At 43.1% G+C, this 24,895-nt stretch overlaps 1 protein-coding gene across 1 annotated transcript in view; it reads left to right on the forward strand.

The window, feature by feature from the left end:
- Window positions 1-24,895, forward strand: part of CENPE (centromere protein E) — a 36,624-nt gene that overhangs the window by 5,591 nt on the left and 6,138 nt on the right. The window contains exons 8-32 of the mRNA XM_053403940.1: window positions 65-130; window positions 2,180-2,231; window positions 3,266-3,353; window positions 3,644-3,773; window positions 4,446-4,565; window positions 5,313-5,447; window positions 6,190-6,325; window positions 7,417-7,514; window positions 8,312-8,368; window positions 8,455-8,610; window positions 10,201-10,275; window positions 10,485-10,619; window positions 10,762-10,896; window positions 11,554-11,731; window positions 12,273-12,424; window positions 13,121-13,429; window positions 15,742-16,053; window positions 16,526-16,684; window positions 17,423-17,641; window positions 18,531-19,088; window positions 19,663-19,965; window positions 20,367-20,669; window positions 21,133-21,312; window positions 21,661-21,879; window positions 23,296-23,496. Of these exons, the coding sequence (XP_053259915.1) occupies window positions 65-130; window positions 2,180-2,231; window positions 3,266-3,353; window positions 3,644-3,773; window positions 4,446-4,565; window positions 5,313-5,447; window positions 6,190-6,325; window positions 7,417-7,514; window positions 8,312-8,368; window positions 8,455-8,610; window positions 10,201-10,275; window positions 10,485-10,619; window positions 10,762-10,896; window positions 11,554-11,731; window positions 12,273-12,424; window positions 13,121-13,429; window positions 15,742-16,053; window positions 16,526-16,684; window positions 17,423-17,641; window positions 18,531-19,088; window positions 19,663-19,965; window positions 20,367-20,669; window positions 21,133-21,312; window positions 21,661-21,879; window positions 23,296-23,496 (4,476 nt within the window). The remainder of the gene's footprint in view (window positions 1-64; window positions 131-2,179; window positions 2,232-3,265; window positions 3,354-3,643; window positions 3,774-4,445; window positions 4,566-5,312; window positions 5,448-6,189; window positions 6,326-7,416; window positions 7,515-8,311; window positions 8,369-8,454; window positions 8,611-10,200; window positions 10,276-10,484; window positions 10,620-10,761; window positions 10,897-11,553; window positions 11,732-12,272; window positions 12,425-13,120; window positions 13,430-15,741; window positions 16,054-16,525; window positions 16,685-17,422; window positions 17,642-18,530; window positions 19,089-19,662; window positions 19,966-20,366; window positions 20,670-21,132; window positions 21,313-21,660; window positions 21,880-23,295; window positions 23,497-24,895) is intronic.

A 24,895-nucleotide genomic window follows, 5' to 3' on the forward strand; every position in this document is an offset into this window, starting at 1 on the left:
GTTGGTTTATAATTTGTGATGTGATAGTAAAACAATTTCACAACCTTGCTTGCTTTTTTTAAAGATAATTGAAAGCAAAGAGAAGACTGATAGTTCAAGCTACGATGGCGCTGTAATGGTATCACACTTGGTGAGTTCTTTGAAAGAGAGAACTGAGGTTTGTAAATGGGTTGGTAGAAAAAGCTACTATTGAAGGATGCTGCAGCTTGTGTGCGTTACAGGAACATGAGATGAGCCCTGCTGTATCAGACCAATGGCCTGTTTGTTCTAGCATCCTGTCCTCACAGTGGTGAACCAGGTGCCCAAGATCCAAGCAGGACTCCAGCTTAACAGCAGTTTCTCTACTTAAGATTCACAGCAGCTGGTAGTGGAGGTGGAACTTAGCCATCATAGCTAGTAGTCCTTGCTAGACTTGTACTCGATGGATTTGTCTGATCCTCTTTTAAAGGCTTCCAAGTTGGTGGCCATTACTATGTATTGGGTGAGTGAATTCCGTAGTTTAACTATGTACTGTGTGAAGAAGTTCTCTCTCTTGTCTGTCCTGAATCTTAGCTTTGTTGACTGGCCCTGAGTTCTAGAATTATATGAGAGAGATGGAGAGAAACTTAGCCCTATCTGCCTTCTCGATACCATGCATAATCTTATACACCTCTAGCAGGTCCCTCCTTAACTTGCCTTTTCTCTGAAAGCCCCAAATGCTTTAACATTTGGAAGAAAGAGGTTTGTGTGCCATATGACCCACTCTGCCCCCTAAGCTAGGCTGCTGCCCTAAGACGAAGTAGAGGATGTTGTCTTGCCACCAGTCTGGTTGACTTGGCTATACAGAAAGAGGGGAGGGGTGCTGTAATGGTTCTAGGGGTTGCTCGTGCGTAAGTTGTCGCCACTCCTGGCTGGGTTACCTGGGTGAACCCTTTCTGTCCGGACAGCCACCCATCCGTGGCTGTCTCAATCGCTGACAGAATCCGTCAGTGGGCGTTTCTTGAACATCTTCCAGCAAAGAAGTTCTTTGACGCCTAGTCTCCTCCTACTCTCCCTGCGCGGAAGTCTTCTGCGCAGGGAGGGTGTGGGCAGCGGAGGACCCATGCTCTCCCCGCTGGTCTCCGGCGAGGAGTCCCGGAGCCCCCTCGCTGATTCCCCCATCTGCCCCCCTTCTCCACTGGTGCTACGCTGATTTCCTTCCCCAGCAGATGGGCTGCCTCTCTCCCTACTGGGACCCTCTCCGGCATCCCTCTGGAGCCTTCCCTCCGCCTCTGGCTCCGATGGCAGTTCCCTGACAGGTGCCATCTTCTGCTTCGGCTCAGGTAGCGAAATATATTGGGCCAGCCTTGTGTGCTTTCTGTTTGAGATCTGGCCGGCAGAGCCAAATATATATTGGGACTGTGGAAGGCTGTGGAATGAACTTCTGAAGTGTTTAGTAGGGCTGTTTCTGCCTGGGAAATAGCAGCAGCAGAAATTCAGTTGCTCTGGGTTTCCAGTCCGTTTGGCACAGCAGTCATAATGCTTATTCAAAAGCAAGTTCCATTGACATTGCGGGAACATACTGAAGAGGTGCAGACTAAACAATGCCCATATTATTATTTCATTTATGTCCCATATTCAAGAAGCTAAGGTGGCCTACTTGATTTTGTCCCCCTCCATTTTAGCCTTACATCAACCCTACGAGGTAGGTTAGGTTGAGAGACCAAGGTGACTCAGTGAGCTTTGTGGCCATGTGGGGATTTGAACCCTGGCCTCCTAGGTCCTAGCCAGACACTCACCACTATGCCACATTGGTTCCTTGGACTATAGTAGAAATTCAGTTATGTCTGTTCTTCTTAAAGTGGTCAAAACATCAAATCGGAGAGTATGCACATCCTTCTACCTTTTTCTTCTGTTGCAGAGCATCCTGAATCTGAGATGCAATCTAAAAATTCCTCTGTCCTTTCGCTTTCATGAAATGTTAAATGTTCAGTTGAACGTATTTTCTCCCAGATGTAGTGACCAGTGCTGCACAAAATTGTTGTTCCTTTGATTTAAACTCCTGGCCAGGGACCTTTTTCTGCTCATGTACAGTCTCAAGAACTCATTTTTCTCAGGCTTTTATCTGCCACTGTTTGGAATTTAGTCATTCAATCAATAGGTGATTTGAATAGATCTTGTGTGAGACTGGTGTCTAACACAGTCTGTCTTGAATTTTCAGAATTTCGTAGATCTGGCAGGAAGCGAAAGAGCTAGCCAGACTGGTGCTGAAGGTATGTAGCTGATGATGGTCGAGCTTTTCTGGTAGTCTGCTAAATCCTAACTTGTAAAACATGTAAAAAACCCAACAAGTAATTCCCACCCCCAGGGTTCTGTTGCTGGGCATGCTTGCTCTTATTTATGTAAGCCATTTACAGCTTAACAGTAAAATTCATCATATTTGGAACACAAGACTGATGCAGATGTAACATTCCCAGCTGGTAGACTCTTGCACAAAAATCTAACTTCTCTATGGCAAGGATGAGGAATCTGTGGTGCTCTAGAATTTGAATACAAACTCCTAGCAATCCTAGTCAATATGACCAGTGGTCAGCAATGATGGAACAACACATTGGAGGATCACAAGTTCCTCATCCCTGCTTCTGCAGAGACTATTGTAAACCGCACCACTATCCTTGGATGAAGGGTGGTATATAAATTTAATGAATATAATATTTGGTTATAGGCCTTCTAGCGTTATCTTCCTCCTTTTGGCTGAAATTATTCAATGTTTCGGAGTTAAATGGCATAATTCATCACACCACTAATAATGTTGAAATCTTATTGGGTGTCTCCAATGCTGTCCTTTCATTGACAGAAGGAATCGGTTGGCAAAACAGGGGAGATTTTTTTTTTTTTTTTGGTGATGAACCCTACACAGGACCCTGTGCCCCTCTTTAATCTGCTGCAGAGGACTGAGGAATCATCTAGAGCAGATTTAAGGACAGAATGGGGAATCACTGAAAAATGCCCATTTTGCTGATAGTTGCCTTCTGTCAGGAGACAGGCAACTTTGGATACTGCCCAGTATTGTTATTTAACAGTTTATAAAGTGCCTAAAACTTTCTCTTAATAGGAATCTATTTTCATATCTGAAAAGATTGTGAGCCTATGGGCAGGTAAAAACAATACAGAAGGGGGTGAAATGGAGAATGAAGAAAAAAAGCAATCAAATTCAGGAGCTCTTGACTATGTTAACTCCCAATATGGTAGCAAACAAATTTTGTGGAAGGAGCTGTCTGAAAATAAAATTATGTTTGATGCCTAGGGATTCGTCTCAAAGAAGGTTGCAATATAAACCGGAGCCTCTCCATCTTGGGCCAAGTTATCAAGAAGCTATGTGACGATCAGGCTGGGTAAGGACAATGTAGTTAAGAAAGGTTCTTTGTGCTGTATTGAAAAGTGTTCTCACTTGATTCTAGACCAGGCAGCCAATGTAGTACCATCCCTAGGTGGTTTGACTACAGTTCCCACCACCACAGGCCATCTGTCTGGGCCTGATGGGAGTTGTCATCCAACAACCTTTGGAAGACACCACATTGGGCTGTCTCTGTACTATGTAATTGATCAGCTCTTGGGCCAATTTTGCCTCTACTTAATAAGTAAAAACTTCCTTGTTCCTTTTTTGGTCATCCTCTTTCACCAGAGGCTACATTAACTACAGAGATAGCAAACTGACACGGATTCTGCAGAATTCGCTGGGTGGAAATGCTAAGACTGTTATTATCTGCACAGTCACTCCGGCATCCTTAGAAGAAACTCTTAGCACACTCCAGGTAAAACCGTACAGTTCCATTTCCTTCCCCGAAAAGGTTTGTGGGCAAAATTGCCCAAAGTGACAAGTAGGCAAGAAATTATTTCCCTTTCTCTTTAAACTTGCATGCTTTGTTCTAGTATATGTATATGCAGTTATAGATCTATGACAAATCAGACTTCCCCTTCAATGGGAAGTAGTCTAGCACTTCCTCTAATAGCTGGCATGGATACCGACATTTGCAGAAGCAACCCCTTCAACTCTTTTAAAAAGAGAGCCTGTGAAGACTAAGCTTTCAGGGTAGTCATGGAGTCTTGAATATCAGGTGGAAAAGGAAAAGCTGGGGGGGTGGCCTACTTGAGCTCCTGATAGCTTATCTGTTGCCCTCCAGATGTTGGAGGACTCCAGCTCCCATCAGCCATGGTCAACATGGTCAGATGATGGGAGTTGTAGTTCAACAACAACTGGAGGGCACAAGATTGGCTAACCTAGGCTTATCCCTTCTGTGGGGAGGTGAAGGTATGCTGCAACATTTCGTTTAATGCATCCCATTTGTATTTACTGTAATAGCAAATGTTGATTTTTATGATTCCATGCTTCTATAATTTTCGAAAAGAGATTTTGCACAAATGTAATTTTTTCCTGACTTCACCTTCAAAGAGCAGTTCTGACTCCATGTGCCCATCTCTCCTAGTTTGCCAGTACAGCTAAAAATATGAAAAATAGCCCCATAGTAAACGAAGTTCTAACTGAGGATGCCCTTCTAAAGAGATATCGTTCAGAAATAGAAGACCTGAAACGACGCCTAGAAGAGGTAAGTTGTCTACCTTGATATCTAAGAGGCTGGAACAGGTTGAGTCTGGCCAAATTTCAATGGCAACTCTTAATAAAGTTGATGACCATTTCGGGCAGGGGTTCCATTCCCTGCCCCCACATATGTTGGAGGAGCATATATAAGTGTACCACAGCCCTGTTACACCCTTTTTGTGACATGCTGAGCAACGTTTTTGGGTCACTTCCAGGTTCATCGCCATATGCAATCACATGTCTTTCGGATGCACATTAATTGGTCGTTGCGTGTTTTCAACCCTTTCCACACTGGGGGGTGAAGACACAATTTCATGGAACTTAAATGCTTTCATTGTTTAATGCTGATGTTTAACCTTCACAGCCATTAGTACTTATAGTACGTTATTACCATCACAGTAATATACAAACGAACAACCACAATTCTCGCAAGCAAGAAGGGGTCTACACAAAAGCACACAGCTATCCTAGCCAATGTAGCATGATAGGGTAAATTTTTCTGTAATGTAAACTTCAATACCTTCTCCAGGCACCACACACATGGATTTGTTTTGAGGGATTTTACTACCCCAAGATAGATTGAAAAATTGGCCTGGGGTAGTAAAAGTATTCCGAAAAGTATGTAAGTTTTCAGCAGGTCTTAGGAAAATCTGTTATGAAGGGTATTTTTTGTATTTCTTGGGAAATCACGTACACCTTACTATGAACAACACTGTGCCTTTCGACCTTTGGTATTGATGCTTTCCCTTTGTAGGTTTCACCACAATCCCAGCTGGCACAGATCATTGAAGAGAAGAACGCTCTTCAAAAAGAACAGCAGGAGAAAATAAGGGCTCTCACTGAGATGCTGGTGACGGCACCTTCTTTTGCATCTGCGCAAGACTTCAAGGTAATATTTAAAAATTGAAGTGTTGTGGGACCTTTGGTGGAAAACTGGTGGTTCTTCCACATTTCTTGTAGCAGCTGTTATTAAGTAACCAAATGGGGTGAGGGAAACCTGGGAATGACTAGAAGGGTGCCACTGTAGAAAAGGCCCTTCCAATGTGTGGAAGCTTAACATAGCTCTGTTAAGGCATGCTTGAAGCAGGAAGCTCATACTGGGAAGCTGGTATAAGAACAGGCACCAGCAACTGAGTGTGCTTTAATGGTGCCTGGAGGGTGAATGGAGCCTGCTGCTCTCCAGTCCAGCCCTCGCCACCGAGGGCCCTGCGCAACTTTGCAGCTCGTGGAGGGCAGCGTGCGAAGGATGCCATGTGTCCTCAACCAAGGCCTGGGATCGAAGGGCATGTGGCAGTTGCGTCTTAAGTCACTCTCCCCGGCTCCCAGCCTTTAAAATAGAGCTTTGTGTAGAATTCTGTAGCTGCTACTTGTCACCCAACTAGTGAGACAAAGCGAGTTCAAGTTGCTTATGGTGCTTGCAAACATGTTTTAGGAAAGTTTCCCCTCTCCATTTGCAACTTTTTTGCAAATGCTTCTGGTAGAACCTACAAACGCTAGCTTCAATTGAATTTGTCGTCACTAGGCCACGTACAAATTCCAAGACATCAGCAAATGGGATTGTGCTTGTAAAAAGATCTAACTTCCTTTAATTCTCCTACATGCCTTGATTTTTTTGATTATTTTTTTTAAAGGTTCGAAGGAAGCGGAGAGTGACCTGGGCTCCAGGAGCAATAAACCAGGAAGGAGGGGAATGTCTCCTGGGAAGCTTTCCCTCAAAAGCCAAACAGTTTAAAACATCTTTGTCTTGTCTATCAGAGATGGAAGAGTGTAAGTTTGTTATGCGTAGAAACTATTTAAAAAGGTGCTATATAAAATATGGGCTGAAGAATTGTAGGTTGGGATACGTTAGAACTTAGATAATACATTGTTTAATCCACAGTGAGCTGCACATAGTTAAACTATTGCAGCTATTTTGAAGGCTGTGTTTAAGCTGCATATGTTAATTCTGCTGAATGCTATTGCTAGATCTGAAGAGGACAGAGAAGGGCAAGAGGGCTCTTGGCATAACTTAGCATGCTCCATTTATCTCCTGGTTGCTCCAGAGATCTGATTCTGATATCAATCTTTAGGCACTAGGGACAGCTGGCTTCCTTGCAAATGCTAGCAAAAGCTACTGTAGCTAACTCTCGCTGCTTGCATTTGGCTGCTCATGTTCTCTTTCTCCTATGGCAGGGGAGAATTAGACCCATTGGGTCCCAAGGTAACCAAAGCTCAGTTCCTTTCTCTACATCTTTCTGCATTTGTCTCAAGAACTTAGACATGGAATCTTAGCATTGGAAGGGATCCCAGGGGTCGTCTCATCCAACCCCTTGCGATGCAGGAAGCTCAGCTAAGGCATCCATGACAGATGGTCATCTAACCTCTGCTTAGAAACCTCCAAGGAAGGAGAGTCCACAACCTCGCATGGGAGTCAGTTCCACTGTTGAACCACTGCTACTGTCAGAAAGTTCTTCCTGGTGTTTAGTCGGAATCTCCTTTTTTGTAACTTGAAGCCATGGGTTCAAGTCCAACCTTCAGAGCAGGAGAAAACAAACTTGCTCTGTCTTCCATTTGGCAGCCCTTGAGTTATTTAAAGATGGCTATCATCTCCCCGTAGTCTCCTCTTTTCCAGGCTAAACATACCCAGCTCCTTCAAACTTTCCTCATAAGACTTGGTTTCGAGACCCTTGATTATCTTGGTCACCCTCCTTTGCACACATTCCAGTTTGTCAATCGCCTTATTAAATTGTGGTGACCAGAACTGGACCCAGTTTTCCAGTTGTGGTCTATCCAAGGCAGAACAGAGCAGTACTGTTACTTCCCTTGTCTGCATCTTAAGTATACACACTTTTATTTTGGCAAAATGGGTTGTCTTTCAGCTGTATCCTCTGAGTTCTCGGAACATGATGATCAGTGGATGACAGCCAGTGTTACAATTCCTGAAGAGGAATGGATTCCAGGATCTGAGGTTGGCTTGGTAAGTGGTATTTATGTGTGTGGAAACTAGCCTGCTGCACCAGAGGTGAAATTTACATTCATTGTACCACCCAATTTTTCTCTGACCCCTCCCACCTCATGGATATGGCCCCCAGAAGGTTGCTGAAAAATGAATGTCGCCCTTGGAATGAAAAAGGTTCCCACTCCTATTCCAAGAACAAAGATGGGAGCGGAGAGTATCCCCTTTCCAGGCTTCCTCCCCTTTTCTTTTTTGCAACAACTATTTCTTAATTACTCCCTATTAATTATATTGGATTAACATGACTTCTTTTACATTTGGTTCGATGGGGTGGAACTGAGTCAGCAGAATTTAGAGGTGAGAAATTTTGTGGTTTGGAAAACTCACCTCCTTTTCAGGGTTTTTTGCAAGCCCCCAAAACTTGGCAGCCTTGCCAACATGTGAATGTCAAGCAGAGGCTTGACAACCATATGTCAGGAGTGCTCTGATGGTGTTTCCTGCTTGGCAGGGGGTTGGACTCGATGGCCCTTGTGGTCTCTTCCAACTCTATGATTCTATGACTGGAACTTAGTATACAATGATGTCTAGCTCTCAGTAGGGCTTTCGCAACAACACTTTTGAGCTACCAATATATTGCTGAAGGAAAAAGCATGTGCTTTCAGTATTAGTTTTTACATATTTGTAAGTCACTTTGAGATTCTTATGGTGTGAAAAGCGACCATTAAAAATGAGTTTAAATAAAATGTTGGTAAGGAGATGAAATTTAACTAGGTAACAGAGGAGGCATCTTGTAACTTTCAAAAATATTTTTCTTCTAGATTCATAAAGATTTTGCAGATTCTGTCATGCTTTGTGAAACCCTAGTAGATGAGAGGGTAAGTCAGCTTCAGCGTTCTCTAGGAATTTAATTTGAAAGTGTAAGTAAAACCTTTTAATCTCACTCTGCCTCTCTCCTGGGTAGGATAATGCTGTCACTGAACAACAAGCCTTAAAAGTAGAACTAAAAAACCTGCAAATGGAGAAAGAGCAGATTGCATGTGAGCTCAAAGAGCTGAAGGAGAAAATGTCCATTTATGAGTTTGTGGCTCTCGAAAGAGAGACAGCAAAGGAACAAGAGGTAAGACAAAGTGGGTGTGTAAATAATCCTATTTCTAGACCATCTTTTCTTTTTACAGCTTTCTGAATGGCTGACAAAATCATTTAAACAAGATCAAAATTAGCTGGATCCTGACTCTGTTGCATGCAGATCTCATTTAAATTAATGTGAACATTGTTTTATGACTTAAGTGAACTCCAATTGAAAGCAATGGGATTATGGCAACTAACTTAGTCTGAATTGAACACAGTTAAATATTGAAGCAGCAGAAGCAATAAACTCAGTAGTGCTTATATACATCAGCAGGATTAAAGCAAGAGACACACTTGAATGCCTGGAGAAATAAAAAGGGTGCCACTGCAGAGAATATCCCCTGATCACTGCCCTTCTCAAATCAGATCAACCCAGTCTTAATTTTATGCCCTCATTAGAAAGGGGGTGGCAGAAAACATCCTTTGGTGCTAGTAAAATGGCAGGTTCTGGTGATATTGGATCTCAGAGCCACATGAGATTTTAAAAGTAAGTGCTGGCACTGTAAACTGGGTTCAAACAGACTGGCAGTCAGTACCTTTCCTTCAGAGAAGATGAGATGTGTTCCCTTCACCTGTATTTAAGAAGTGTCTAATTTTTTCAGTCTTCCGAAGCAGCCCCAGGTACGACACTCTGCAGTAGTCTAGTCAGGAAATGGTGATGGCATGGATCACTGTGGCCATTAGGGGGACAGGGATGCACAGCTGATGGACCCATCTTAGCTGCTGAAAAGTGCTGCATCTCACCCCCGCCCCAACAACAAAACTGGGTCTAACACAATTGTCTTCAACCTGCTCTGTTTCTTCCACTGTTTCCAGTATGGACATAAAGGACATGGTCTTCCCTATGGTAGTGCCAAAAGAATTTCATTTGACCCCATCTCCTTTCAACGTGCAGCCAAGGCTTCTCTCTTATTTCATGTTTGATTTCATTTTGTTAAAATATTTATACTCCACCCTTTTCAGTCTGAGACCCTTAGAGATAATTTAGCAACATGAGATTAAAACAAATGCTAATCCTGTAACTGCAAAAAAGCAAACAAAAAACCAAGCAAAACTGCATTTGGTTTTTGTGCTTATATTGTGGTATGTAGGCTGTGCTGTGAGAGGAGTGAAGCAAGCACCATCTTGCATTAACATTAAAGCATGGTTTGCTGTGACATGTGAAAACAGCCACTCTTGAGTTGCAGCATGGAAGAAAGGCAAGGACTGGATATGAATTTATTTAACTCAATTAGCCCCCAACTAATGCATGCTAGAAAAAGAGTGGACCTGTTCTTCTGAAAAACACTTGTCAGCGTATATTAGCAGTGCGTTCTGCCCTTTTTGTTTTGAAGGTTTGAAAAGTCCTGTTAGTAATGCGACGTTAAGACTTTTTTTCCCAGGGCTTCTCACCACTGTAAGCAATGGATGCTCACAAAATTTTCTGCTATGTGTTCTATAGTAACAACTTGGCTCCGCTGTGGTTTGAAGGGGAGCTGAATGCAGGGCTTGCTTGTTTTTGTGGTGGGTGACTGCAGGTAAACCTGACTGAAAGGTGCTTCCTAACTGCCTTTGCCATTTTGCTTCGATTGCTCCACAGATGCAACTAATGCATGAAATTTCCAGCTTAAAGGCTATTATTACAAATGCTGAAGTTTGCAATCAAGATCTGCAGGTGAGCTGCTGCTGGTGGTAGGCCTTGCATGTATAATGAAACGGAACACTATTGTTTAGTCTTAGCCAAATGCCTTGAATTCTTTGGTCGGTTTGTCAATTTTAATGTCATGCTGCGCAACACCTAAGCCCCCCATCAAGCTGGGAAATGGAAAGGTGTGACTAAATACTTTGCACTTCTGGTGTTTTTCCTCTTTCTTGCTTTATCAGGAGGAAGTAATGTTAAAAGCCTTGCAGATCGAGGAGCAAAACAATAAAATCAAAGCACTGGAAAACCATGTCAGTGAGCTAAGAAATCTTACGAGAGAAGCAAAGACAGAAAGTGGGGAAAGAGATGTGTCATCAGTACGTCTGAATCTTTCTTCTTTATTTAGGCAGGGTTGTTGTTGTTTTTTTTATTTGTCCTTGATTCCTGGGGATTCTTGCAGGGTGGGTGGGTGGCATATACATACACTTACACACTGCCCTCATGTTCTCATACTTTCAGCAGATTTTGGATAACTCGGGGGACGAAATGCAAAAAATGAAGCAGTCTCTCAGTGATGTTGAGGCGGTAGCACTGGATTCCAAGAGAGAATCTTCATTCCTCAGAAGTGAAAACATAGCACTAAAAGAAAAAATGGTGTGTGTGTATGTGGACTTGGGATGGCGTAGGTTTTTACTTGCCTTTTATGTAATGTCTGAGTGAACAGATACAATTCTTTTTTGTGGCCTTTTGTCTGTACCTGATATAAGCATGGGGGGGAGACCAAAAAAAATCCCATCTTTTCCTAGTGGCTTATGTCTGGGGAATTTCTTCCCCACTAAGGTGTGCCTCTATATTTGCTTAGAAACCAGGTCAAAACTCACCTTTTGGAGTCAGGTTTTAAAAGGCTGGTGGGTGAAGTAATTTCTGAGTTGTGTTGCTGCTAATTACATCCTTTGTGCAATTTATGAGATTTTTTTTATCTTTTCTTGTGTATATGCCTATTTATTGTCTTAAATCAGATGTAAACTGCCCTGTGGCCCATTTGTGATGAAGGGCAGTATGGCAATAGCTTAGGAAATACATAAAAATAATAAGCTTCTAGTAGGGCCTTGCCTGTGAGTTCTGCTACTTTCCTAGTAGAATCCCAGTGATGCTTCCTTGGGGTGATATGGGCTGGGATAACAGTGCTAATACAATCTGGAAGAGGGAGAGGATAGTGCTACTGAAGTATGTGACACTGTGTTCAAATCTGCCACTGTCCTGGCATGTAAATGGACAAGGGTAATGGTGTTTTAATTTGCTCCCGTGTAGGACCAGCTCTCAGATACGTACAAGCAAATGGAAAAAGACATTGAGAGTTACAGAAGACAGTTAGATTCTGGGAAAGTCGCCTACAAGAAAATGCAGTCTGACTTGCAGAAAGAATTGCAGTACTACCTGCAGGAAAATTCAAAGCTGGCATCGCTTTTGGAGGGAAGAGTTCCAAATGGTACCTTTTTTATGGAATTGATATAGAACAAGAAGGTTCTTCGCACAGTCGGGCTTTTTCCTGAACTTCTGATAGCTGAGGAATTACTATTTTTTATGAATTAAAACTGGTGGCACACATGTTCAGGCCCCTAAAAGTTAGTTTAAATATTTATAAGGCACTCTTTTAATAAAAAAAGGCAGTGCGCAACAGGGAAACATAATGCTACGATAATGTAAATGAAAAAATATCTAGGCGTGTTTGGCACAGAGTTTGCATCCCAAAGGTTTGTCTGAACAGCACAGTTCTGAAAAGACATCTAAGAGAAAGCAGGGGTTGACTCATGCCCTAACCTCTGCTGGCAAAAAGTTCCACATAGCAGGTCCTGCCACATTAAAGTCTGGGTATAAACTGGTGGAAAGGGTGCATGCTTTAGCGGGATATTTTCACAGAAGCTGAGAACTACGGAGCAAGAACTATATATCTAGAGTTTGCAACACAGTGGTAGTAAATCTTTGTCAGTTTTATACATTGAAATCTTTCCACTTCCCCCCACCCCCAGACTTACTCTCATGTATGGAACTGGAAAGGAAGATTGCGGCTTTAAAAGATGAACTGAATAAAGCTCTGGAAGAGAACTCAACTTTAAGGAAAGAAGCAGCTGCATCATTAGAAGCCCGTTCGGGACCTGACACTGAAATCTTCCAGAAGGAGGTAAAAACTAATTAAATGAGGACTGCCATGAAGCTGTTTCTTAGGTCAGGGCTTTCTTAGAACACATTTAACTTTATGGGGGGGGATTCCTACCCAGAATATAGTTAATCAAGTTGCAGAACTTGCATTCCTCTTAATTTTTTGAAAGCTTATTCTATTAGTTGTCCCCCATGCTTCAGAAACCCAGCTAGCTTTAGCTAGGGGTCAGCCAATTAGTGATGTCAGTCCCATGCCATGGAATATTCCCTCAACATCCCTGTTACCAACTTTCAGATGCCTTATTTTTTTTAATCAATAGGCCTATTCAGTGGTTTAAACTTTCTAAGATGAGCCAGTCGGTTTTATGATTATTCAGTGTTGCTTTAATTGTGTATTTTTGTAAAGTTGATTATACACAGCCCTGATAATTTATAACAGGGGAGGCCTCTAAATATTTTTATAAATAAATATTGCTGTGGATATTTGGGTTCAGTTGCCTACTAGGCTATGTAATTGGATCAGTCATCACCTGTCAACCTGAAGCTTTTTTCTCTAGTCTCTTGTAGAAAGTTTTCTTCCAGTTCAGGGGAGCAAAATACATCTAAAAACCAAACTTAGCCTTCATTCAGCTAGAACACATATTATAAAGCACAGCTGAGATGATAATAGCTGCCTACTACACGATCATACTCTGTGTATATAAATATGTGTATGTAGGTGCTTGAAAAATCCAAAATGATTGCTTCTCTGGCTTCGGAAAAAGAGATGCTACTTGCTCAAGTGTCTGAGAAGGAGAGACTGCTGTGCGAAGCAACTATCACGCTAAAATCCAAAGAAGATATTGTAAATTCTGAAGCAGTTCGCCAAAATGACCTAGCTTTTCAAGAGCTGAAATGTCACTGTGATGAACTGGAGCAGAAATTCTTGACTGCATCAGAAGAAAACAAGCAGATGAAATGCCAACTAGATCTTCTATCTGAAGAAAACCTCAAGCTACAGGCAACCATTCATGAAGTGACTCAAGAGGTGAGTCCTTTCTGGTTCTCCAACTTTTTATACAGCAGCTGATGGCTTTTCTTGATGCAAACATTTCTGCACTTCAGTCTTTGTTTAGCTCTATCTGAAAAGTTGAGTGGGCCCTTGGTACTGTCTCCTTGCTTCTGTTTTTCCTTACATTGCAGCAAGGCCTGGCACATAAATGTGCTGTTACACAAAGTGCTCAACCCTGCTACACTAACGAGGTTGCTTTGGATCAGAACCACTTTCTGAAATACTTCTAAAACTTTTTTTTAGGAAACCTGAACCAATCCCACAATTCTGGAATTGGCTGTCTTCTTGTGCATGCTCACTTTCTCTACACACTTAAAAAAATTATCATTTTACTTACTAAGCTAGAAGGATCCCAACTTACCACTTTTGGAATGAATGGGAAAGTGAAGCTACCAAACCCATGGAACTGGGTTCCATGTAATCCCCATCAGCTTCTCAAAACAAGGCGGGAATATGACTTGGAATTGCTATCTTTGGTAGCTACTACAGCAGATATATTTTCTGTTTTGTAAACAAAACATGTTTTTACTATGTTTTATATGTACTGTAAGCTGCCCAGAGTGGTTGGGGAAACCCAGCCAGATTGGCGGGGTATAAATATCAAAATTATTGTTATTATTATAATTATATTCCTGTGTGCACGCACAAAATAGCAACCACTAATTCCAGGAATAAATTCTATTTTATTTTTATTTTTTTTAAAGAATATTTATTAAGTTTTCCAATTTTTTAAACAAACAAAACAAACAGAAACATTAAACAAAGGCATAAAATTCATAAACCATACTTTTAGATAACAAATTTCTCAGACCTCCTCATACTTCTCCTTCTTGTATCCCAATTAAGATTATTTGTTCAGCAAATCCTTCATACTATTCTAGGGTATTCTGCTCCTTAGCAGAATTTTGACATGCTCTTTTTTCTTTTTTTCCCCTCTTTTTTTTTTGCAATTTGGCAGGAAGTAAGCCCTTTTAGGCTACTGGAGCACACTAGATCCCTTGTGTTACTTACTATGAGCCTAGTTTGAATCTGACTAGGTTTGCATGTAACACGAAGCGAAACCATGGCTTAGCAAAAGCAATATGCCATATGAGTTGTTGGGAGTAAAGATTATGACAGCAGCACTCTTTCCCCCAGTCCTGCTGCTCTCATGCTACCCAGGACTAAACTGCTGTTGAATCCAAACCTGGGTTTATGGTTTGTCTTGCTCTGCATAATCTATGAGCTTATAGCCAGTGCATATTCTTGGTTTATTGCTTGTGGTTTGTCTGGGGTAAGCAAACCACAAAGCCTGGTTCACGTGCAACACCAGGCCAAACCATGGTTTAGCCCTGGGTTCAGCTGCAGCAGTACTGGGGAGGAGAGCTGTGGCCATGATCTTCACTCCAGAAACCCACAAGTTTGCTCATTCTTGGTAAGCATAAATTGGCTTAGTGAATTGGGACTGTGTAACTTCGCTGAAATCAGTATAGTGGTACCTCGGGATACGAATGGGATCCGTTTCGGAACCCCATTCGCATCCCAAACAGAACGTAAAGCGTGTTTGCACATGCGTGTGATGTCATTTTGACGGTCTGCATATGCGCGAGCCGCAAAACCCAGAAGTAACGCGCTCCATTACTTTCGGGTCGCCACCGAGCGCAACCCGAAAGCGCTCAGCCTGAAGCATATTTATCCCAAGGTATGACTGTATTGTCCACAGATAACAAAAAGCTTTGTGGGAGAAAATGAGCACTATAAAAACCCTTTTAATGACAATCAAAATTTAGTGTTTCTAAGTTGGACTTGAGCTTCATTTGTACCTACGGGACCGCCTCTCCTGGTATGTCCCACAGAGGAACTTATGATCTTCAAACAAAAACATCTTGGAGGTCCCAGGCCACAGAGAGGTTAGGCTGGCCTCAACCAGAGCCAGGGCTTTTTCGGCTGTGGCTCTGATCTGGTGGAACGCTCTGCCACAAGAGATTAGGGCCCTGCGGGATTTGACATCTTTCCGCAAGGCCTGCAAGACAGAGCTGTTCCGCCAAGCCTTTGGCCAGGGCACAGCCTGACTCCCTCCTTTGGCAATCTTCACAGAACTCTAGCCCAATGGTTGCCATCAATTTGATCTGAAGTAATTTTTTAATGAAACAATTTTAGAATGTTGTATTATTATTTTATTGTTGTTAGCCGCCCTGAGCCCGGCTTCGGCTGGGGAGGGCGGGATATAAATAAAAATTTATTATTATTTATTATTCTTACTTATTAATGTCAAAGTACTTTCTGTCTTTCCATAAATACTAATGAAGCTTTCTGGCAAGATCAAAGAGATGCAAGAAAAGGACTTTGAGCAAGAGAAGCTTCTTGGTATGAGAGAACAACTTGATGAAGCACATCAAAAACTGAGTGAAATGGAGCAACTCAAAGACCAGTTGAAGACCTGGGCATCTAAAATGGAGGCTGAGGAAATGGAGAAGCTGGGCCTAGCTCAAAGGCTCCAAGAGAGTGAAGAAGAGATGCAGGCGCTGACTCGGGAAAGAGATGACCTGAAGCAGAAGGAGGAGGCTCTCCGACATGAGAGAGATCAGATCAAAGAAGATATCCAAGAGACTGTGTCAATGGTAAGCAAAACCTCCCACTTGGATTACCGCAATGTGTAATGCGGCATGATGCTGCGTTTGAAAATCGTTCAGACCCTTCAGGACTTCATTATGTGATCATACCACACCAGTGCTTCTCCATATCAAAGTTCTGGTTTTAGCCTTTAAAAGCTGTAATTAGTTTGAGGTGGGGTGGAACATACCTATAAATGAGCACACATGAAACTCACATGGAACCAAAGTTTTCAATGTTTGATATTGTATTCTGTTTTTATATGTGTTGGAAGCCTCCCTGAGTGGCTGGAGCAACCCAGTCAGATGGGCAGGGTATAAATAAAATTATTATTATTATTTGGCTAATTCATCTGCCCCGACATAAAACTAGAGAGCTTTGAAAAGGGTAGCAGAACAATTCATAGCACTACTGCAAGGAAGTGTATGTCATGGGAGCTCTAATGCATGTATCTCTTTTGTTTTGCTTTCAATGTAAAAGAACATTGAATCACAAGAAGAACTCAGAAGTGCACAAAATTCTCTGAAGCATTGTGAGAAGCAAATTAAAGAACTGGAAGAAGCCATTGTGGAGAGAGAATCACAGATTTCAAGTGTTAAAGAATCTCTAGGGGTCACTATTGAAGAACAGAAGCAACAGGTAACATCTGTCTCAGTTGCAAAGTTTATTGGTCTAGGTTGGAGCATAATTAGGAGCATAAGAAATGCCCTGTATAATCTTGATCCTTAGTCCATGTAGCTCATTATTGTCTTTGCTGGCTGGAAGTGGCTCTCCAGGTTTTGGGACAGAGGACATTCTCAGCCCTCTCTACAAATGCTGGGGATTAAATCTGGGACCTTCTGAGTGCAAGACAAGTGTTCTGTCGCTGAGCTGTTGCCCTTTTTGCTTTGAGTGTGAATGTTTTGGGTTCAGTTCCGAGACAAGCCCCATTTAAGGCAACACCACTTGTTTTCTGTGGTGACTAAAGCTTAAAGTACTTTAGCTGGCCTGTAACATGTTAAGACATCAGAGGCTGTTAAACACTGCTAGAAAGTTTGGGATGTTGTAGAATAATTGTTGAAATGGTGCTATATTGGATGGAGGCACGGAAGTGCAGACTCCAGCATCAGAGGCACCCATTTTCTGCATGCTGGTTGCTGGAGAATAATGCCCTCATACCCTGCTCTGCAGAGGCATCTGGTTGGCTGCTGCAGGAAAAGAGGGTTCTGGAGTCAAGAAGCCTCTTGGTCTGATTCAGCAGGGCTGTTCTAGCACTGCCCTCTTCTTCTTGCCAAACATCTCTGAATGTTCTGCACTGGATTGTTGATCACTGTTTGTTACCTGTCTTGCATGAAACATTTTCTAGGGTAGAAAAAAATGTTGTGTTTCATCTTGCAGATACTAAAGTTAACAGAGCACTTGGACTGCTTCAACACAGAGAAAAATATGTTAACTGGAGGAGATGGGGATGCAGAGGAAATCAAGCTGGAGGAAAATAACCAGCTTCAGTCAATGAAGGAGAAAATCTTGTCCCTTGAGCAAGAGAAGACTTTGCTAAAGCAACAACTGGAGAGTCTGCAAGAGCAAAAGAACTGGTACCTGGGAAGCAGTCAGCTGGTAATTGTTGTGTATTGCTTGTTGTGGGCATCAGTCTGTCCTGAGAGGCAATGGAGTACGCCTCCAGGGGTGAAGTCAAATCACACTGTTAACAGCACAGAAGTTACCTCCCTAGGAGCAAGCCTGGGCAGTGTGTATGGAGCTCCTGGGCTGCCCAGAAGACAAGACCCCCCCACTCTTGGCCTCACTGATATGGTCCAAAGAGAAGCAGAGCAATACATTTAGCACCAACATGGTAGCAGGAGTTGCCAGAAGGAGGCGTGCAAGGCACCATCCAGCCATCTTAGGGACTCCACTCCAGATTTTTGTAGTGTTTACTCCTTAACCTTTTCTTCTCCCAAAGATAATCCACAAGGCAGTTGTGTATTACAGGGTTACACCTGTATTTGTGTATTACAGGTGGGCATTTTAGTGTCATGTCAAGCCATAACCCAAGGTTTACTGTGCACAAACAAACTGGAGATTGGAGTGAAACAAACCATGATTGGTACACCAAAAACAAACCTTGGTTTATCGTCATGGTTTGTTTCCCCTTACCCCAGCACTAGCAGAGAGGAGCAAAGAAGACATAATTTACTCATCTACAGTAAGTCATGACTTACAGTGATGTGTACAGATGGTCAGACACAAGTTGGAGTCTGTCTTTGAGAGAAACTGATAAGTTAGTCTTGGATATTTAAATTGGAATTTTTAAAAGTTTCAGCCCATAATTTTAGATAAACTTTAAATAGCTGAAATGGCTTTTTGCAAGCAAGTTTACAAGAATTCAAACAACTGACTACATGGTGTGCTAAAGGTTCTTCTAACATTTTGGGGATAAAGTTAGAATATTTACATTTGCAGAGCTAGAGCACATCACTGACATCTTGCCCATTTTCCTTTTCTTAAGCCACCTATCAAGATCCAAGAGCTGCAGATAGGAGACACTGAAGAGGATAGACTTCGTATGAAAGAAGAACTCTGCCAAGCTCTAGAGAAGTTGAGTGAAATGGAACAACTGAGGGAGCGATTAGAAATTAGTGAGTCTAGAATTGAAGCTGAGGTAATGGACAAGCTGACAGTAACTCAGAAACTTCATGAGCAGGAGGAAGCGATGAAGGCCGTAATGCAAGAACGAGATAATTTGAAGGACACTGTGGGTTCTCTCCAAATAGAGAAGGATCTCGTCAAGGAAAAGATTGAAGCAGATATAGCTCAGAAGCTTCATGAGCATGAAGGAGCAATGAAAGTCTTAATCCAGGAACGAGATGATTTGAGGAGGAAGCTGGATGTTCTCCAAAAACAGGGGAAGCTTGCCAAAGAAGAGGCTGAAACAGAGGTGCTTCATGAGCATGAAGAAGCAATGAGAGCCTTGACCCAGGAGCGAGATTACCTGAAGGACAAATTGGATGCTCTCCAAGTGGAGAGGGATCTCATCAAGGAAGAGATGCAAGCAGCGAAATCAATGGTAAAATATTATTAGTTTTTATTAAGTTCATTTTTCTTTTTTACTATTTACAGTTTATTGATCTTTGTAAAATGGCAAAAGTATATCTGCCAACCAACCTTTCCTTCCCAATGTTTTGGTCCTTTTTATAGCTTGCACTTTCATAATTGTGCTGGTCTCTTAATGGAAGGGGAAAGTAAGCCAGAAACCTTTACCAGTTGGATATCCTACCATCGCAAGTTAATTACAGTTCTAGGAATCGAGAGCAGATTTTCATAGACCAAATAATGTGCACAGACTGGGGAAATGTTGTGCATGCCCGTATGAGGCCAGGAGCCTGTTCAGATGCATGTTTGTCTCCAGAATATTACCAGGGTGAAATGGGGAATGGGCCTGTAGGTTGTGCACACACCCTCCCAACTCACTGTAGGGGAAAAGTAATTTTTATATCACACCATGATGAGAGTAAAAAAGCTTGAGGCTAGGAGTGAACAGGCCCTGAAGCCATAAGGGATGCGTGGTTAGTCAGAAATGAGACAGATCTTGAAAAGTGACAGGGTTCTGAAACTAACGGTTAATTCTGAACCCATGAAAGCTTTCTCGTAAGCAGCAAGACAACGAGAGAGCGCTAGAGGAGCTACTCGGACTGAAAGAAGAGCTCTGCGAAGCCCAACAGAAACAGAGTGTCATGAAGCAGCTGGATGCAGATCTTAAGGCCAGAGAATCTGAACTTGAGGCTGAAAAGATGGAGAAGTTGGAAATGGCGCAAAGGCTTCGCAGCTGCGAAGAAGAGAAAAAATCCCTAACTCAGGCGATGGATGCCCTGAAGCAGAAGTGGGAAGCTCTCCAAACTGAGAGTGAGTCACTCCAGAGACTTCTGGAAGCAACTACTTCAATGGTAAGTAGCTGTGGGCCACAAAATGGCGGAAGGAGCAATTTGCTTCCTTTAGATAGCCGGCCTATTCTGCCCATACCACCTTAGAAAGCAAGTTTGATTCGGGCAAAGTAACAGTTGGTGGAGTGGAAATGGAGCTGGTGGTCTAAAGCTGGCCTTAAATATGGGACGAGGAGGATTTGTAAGCTATTGAGGGAAGGCTTCTGCTTCAAATCTAGTGGCAGGGGATGTGTCTTCTTGCTCCAACATATGGTGTCCCTGGCAGCAGGCAACTTGGAGAAGGGTTTGGGTATTAGGGAAAGGGAGCTCCAGGTTCCTCCATTCAAGGTAAACTCTTCATAAAACTGAGTAAGAAAGCAGAACTTGCTTGATGAGTGTTTCTCTTTATATAAAACCTGACTCAGGTCCAACAGCTAGAAGAAAATAATCTCGACCTGAGGCAACTGCTTGAGTCGAGGGAAGAGCAGAGTCGGACGGCTGCTGAACGTCTGAATGAGATGGAGCAATTGAAGTCCAAGACAGAAGCCACGGAGAAGGAGAAAGCAGAATTGCTTCAGAAGCTTCACAGTGCCGTGCAGGACTTCAGAACTGTAAATCGGGAAAAAGAGGATTTGAAAACCGCAGTAGATGCTCTTCAAGCTGAGAAGGATAACATGATCCGGACCATCCACCGCCTTGGCGAGAGTGTAGAGAAGATGGTTGCAAATGTAAGAGCCCATTTTTAACACCTTTAGACCAACGGCAGTGAATGAGATCCAGTCAGTGGACTGGATCCATGACATGCACACACTGCATGTGATATATTTGATGGGGGGGTGCCCAGCTGTCAATTGTCTGACATCAATTAGTTGACCCATTTTCTCCCCGCACAGTTTGAAATCAAACTGGATGGGCAAATCAGCAGTGCCTGCAAACCCTTTCAGCCTACCTGTGTCTACCTGCTGCACACCTGGCATGTGTATGATGTCAGGTAGAAGACAGGTGGGCACCGTGTGGCTGAAACTGTCTCATGGTTCAGTTGGGAAGGCCTGCCAGACCTAATGAGGCCCCTGGTCTGAAAGTTCCCACTCCTTTTTTTAGAGAGAGACCTTTCTGATGTTGTAGAAAAACCATGAGCACAGACGATTATTGGTGGCATAACAGTGCACGGTGGTTGTTCTGTCTTTAAAGAATCTGAAGCTGCAAGAACAACTTGAGCTTAGCATTAGCCATAAGGAAGGAGCTAGTGGAATGGCAGAGCAACCGGAAGGAAGGAACTTAGATGAGAATTCTCGGGCCTCAGAACTCCAGGAGATACTGGACCAGACAACTGATCAGAGAAGAGAGAAGATCAGAGAACAGAAGAGAGAAGTAAGAAAATGCTTCCTTCTTCTTTTTTTAATAACACTTGAGTATTCAAAATGGGCCATCTTCCTTCTCATTCATTCTTACTTAAAAATAAAAGCTCACAGTAGGAGGTTTTTCATTGTAAGATAAGGGGCCATTTATAACTGACTTTGAACTTCAGTGCTTGGGAGCTTTAAAAAACCCAGAATAAGATGACATCTGTCAGAACAAAAATACACGGGATATTATTGTGGGATCTTTCCGGTATTGATGGCAGTTAAACTATTTTTTCTTAAAGCATTTTAACCTGCTGTTCAGCCAAAAGCCTGGAGCAGATCATGAATGATCCATATGAATGATATTGCATCGCAGGCCTTACTTGAATCTCAATCTCTATATACTAAACAGGCTGAGTGCTGCCGAAAAGCTGAAGCTGCCCTGAAAGCATCTAAGGAGCAAATCCAAGAACTGCTCCTAGAACTGAATACACTGAAAGAAAAGCAAACACATTGTGCTGCTGCTAATCTTGCCTTGGAAGAAGAAAACTGTAAACTGGGGGATAAATTAAAAGCAACAGAAGAACAACAGAAGGTGTGCTTTTATTTATCTTACTCTGGTTTTTCTCAGGACTGTGAGAGGACACATTGATGTAAATCTTTTGAGGATTTGCTTAGTGTGACTTTCACTGGGGTTGGCTCTTGTGTGAAAGAAGCTAATCCCGTTAAATGTAGTGATGGGTGCCATAGCCCAGATGTTGTAGGGGGGTGTGTGACTGCTGCAGCCCAGCATCACCTCCCTTGAAGTCTACCAAATGCAAAAACCACCTCGTTGTTTTCTTTGCCCGACTTTGTTTTTGTTTGCTTCTGATTGAGAAAGTGAGCAAACTGGATGCTGTGTTCTCATGCATACTCTGGTGGGGGAAACAGAGGAAATATGTGTGAGGCTGGGGGTACAAATGGTGGGTGTCCCGTCCCCCCAATTACCTGCATTGTTGTTAGGTCATCCTTCCTTTTTAAAAGCCCAGCATTCTGAGAAATATTTTAGTTGCCATGAACAAGGCAGGGTAGTTCAGTCGGTTAGAACGTGGTGCTTGCAGTGCCACGATTTCAGGTTCGATCCCAGTAAGGGACAGTAAAGGCTACATTGTAGGCGGTTGGACTAGATGATTCTTGGGGTCCCACTCCCTTCCAACTCTATGATCCTATGAGATCTATGAAATACCTTTCAGATCAGGAGTTGGGAGCCTCTGGCCTGGGAACCAAATGAGGCCAACCAGGATTTCACATGTGGTGCACAAGGCCATTTTTGGGAGCCTCAGCCCACCTGCCTTACATTCAGGGGATACCACTTTTTGCTCCTAATGCTGTTCTCTGAAAACTGGAGGTTTACAGAACAATGTGGGGCTGTTACAAAGCCTTTTCCCAAACAAAGACCCTCACTAAGAGGTTTCAGGAGCAGCAGGGAGGTTTTTTGAGGAAAGGGCTTTCAAACAACCTCATGCTGCTGCTGCTTCATTGCAAGTTGAAGTGCTTAACGCAATACAGTGGTACCTCGGGTTACATACGCTTCAGGTTACATATGCTTCAGGTTACAGACTCTGCTAACCCAGAAATATTACCTCGGGTTAAGAACTTTGCTTCAGGATGAGAACAGAAATTGTGCTCTGGTGGCAGCGGGAGGCCCCATTAGCTGAAGTGGTGCTTCAGGTTAAGAACAGTTTCAGGTTAAGAACAGACCTCCGGAACGAATTAAGTACTTAACCCAAGGTACCGCTGTACTGAAGAAACTACAACTAAGAAGCAGTGTGGGGATGCATTCAAAGGGCTGTTTGAAAGTTCTTTGCTGTGCTTTGAAGTTCCAAAGATCAGGACTTCAAAGCATAACATCACCCGACATCACAGTGGCATTAGGTCAGGTCTTCCCCCACCTCTGTTCTAGGCACCTCTGTTCAATGGCATTTTCAGTTGTCATCAGTGATGCCTCCAACTGTTATTCCTCTCTAACTAGAGTCTGAAGCTGAAAATCCAGGAGCTGGAAAATGCCATGAGTGAAATGAGAAGAAATTTCCAGGAAAGGGAAAAGGCTGCCCAGTTGGCAATGGAGCTGAAAGTGCGAGCGGCCAAGAATGATGCGGTCCGTCTTGGGGCTGTATTAAAGGAGAAGGAGAACAGCCTAAGAAGTGCACTTGCAGAACAAGAAACTCTCAGGGTATGCACTGACTTCCTAAGAGAGCCATTTCCTGTTTTCATGCTTTCTATTACAGACGGAAGTGAAGCTTCTCCAAAGAACCTAATACTGGTTTACGTTCATTACAACATTTTATGTTCTCTCCACTTACCTTTCTCCTGATCTGCTCCAGGCAGCATGCATGTCTTCCTCCACCTCCATTTTATCCTCATGCTGTTAGGTTCACTGATAGTAAGTGGCCCAAGGTGACCCAGTGAGCTTCATGGCTAAGTGGGGGTTTGAACCTTGATCTTCCTGGTCCAAAGTCAGCACTCAAACCCAGGCATTGGGAACCTCTGCCCCGCAGGCCAGATTAGACCCAGCAGGGGTCCCAGTTTGGTTCACGAGGCTGTCTTTCCCCAATGTATTGCCACCTGCCCCACACCCAATGTCATATGTGATGCTGGATGTGGGGGCAGATAGACGCAACTGGAAAGGACCAGCCAGAAGCTCAAAGTGGGTTCCTGGTTATTTGAGAGTGCTGCTCAGCAAGCCCTACTGGAATCAGCTGCACCCAGGAATTATAATATTATTAATAATAATAATTTTAATTATACCCCACCCATCTGGCTGGGTTTCCCCAGCCACTCTGGGCAGCTCCCAATAATGATGATGATGATGATCATAAACAATCACACATTAAAAACTTCCCTAAACAGGGCCGCCTTCAGGTGTCTTCTAAAAGTCAGATAGTTGCTTATTTCCTTAACATCTGAATCGACAGTGTTCCACAGGGCGGGCGCCACTACCCAAAAGGCCCTCTGCCTGGTTCTCTGTAGCTTCACTTCCCGCAGTGAGGGAACCCCCAGAAGGCCCTCAGAGCTGGACCTCAGTGTCCGGACTGAACAATGGGGGTGGAGATGCCCCTTCAGGTATACTGGGCCGAGGCTGTTTAGGACTTTAAAGGACAACACCAACACCTTGAATTGTGCTCGGAAACTTACTGGGAGCCAATGTAGGTCTTTCAGGACAGGTGTTATATGGTCGGCGGCTGCTCCCATTCACCAGTCTAGCTGCCGCATTCTGGATTAGTTGTAGTTTGCGGGTCACCTTCAAAGGTAGTCCCACGTAGAGCGCATTGCAGTAGTCCAAGCGGGAGTTAACTAGAACATGTACCACTCTGGCTTTGTCCAATTGTAGCCATGGTTTTGAATTCATTTTTGCTTTGTGGACAGTGTTTTTCATAACAACCGTCAGGTGATTGACAGGTAGGTGGCCTCGTGCATCCAACAGAGCAGCTTCCCACCCCTGCTCTAACCACGAATCAATGCTGGCTTTGTACCTTGTATATGCTGACAGATATGGTGCCTTTAGCCAAAGCACTAGAGCCCAAGTGTGAGGCTCTGTAAGCTTACTTAAATGAATAATTCTTAATCTTGGC

Source organism: Podarcis raffonei, chromosome 9 (genome assembly GCF_027172205.1).
Source record: "Podarcis raffonei isolate rPodRaf1 chromosome 9, rPodRaf1.pri, whole genome shotgun sequence".
In the NCBI taxonomy this organism is placed as follows: Eukaryota; Metazoa; Chordata; class Lepidosauria; order Squamata; family Lacertidae; genus Podarcis; species Podarcis raffonei.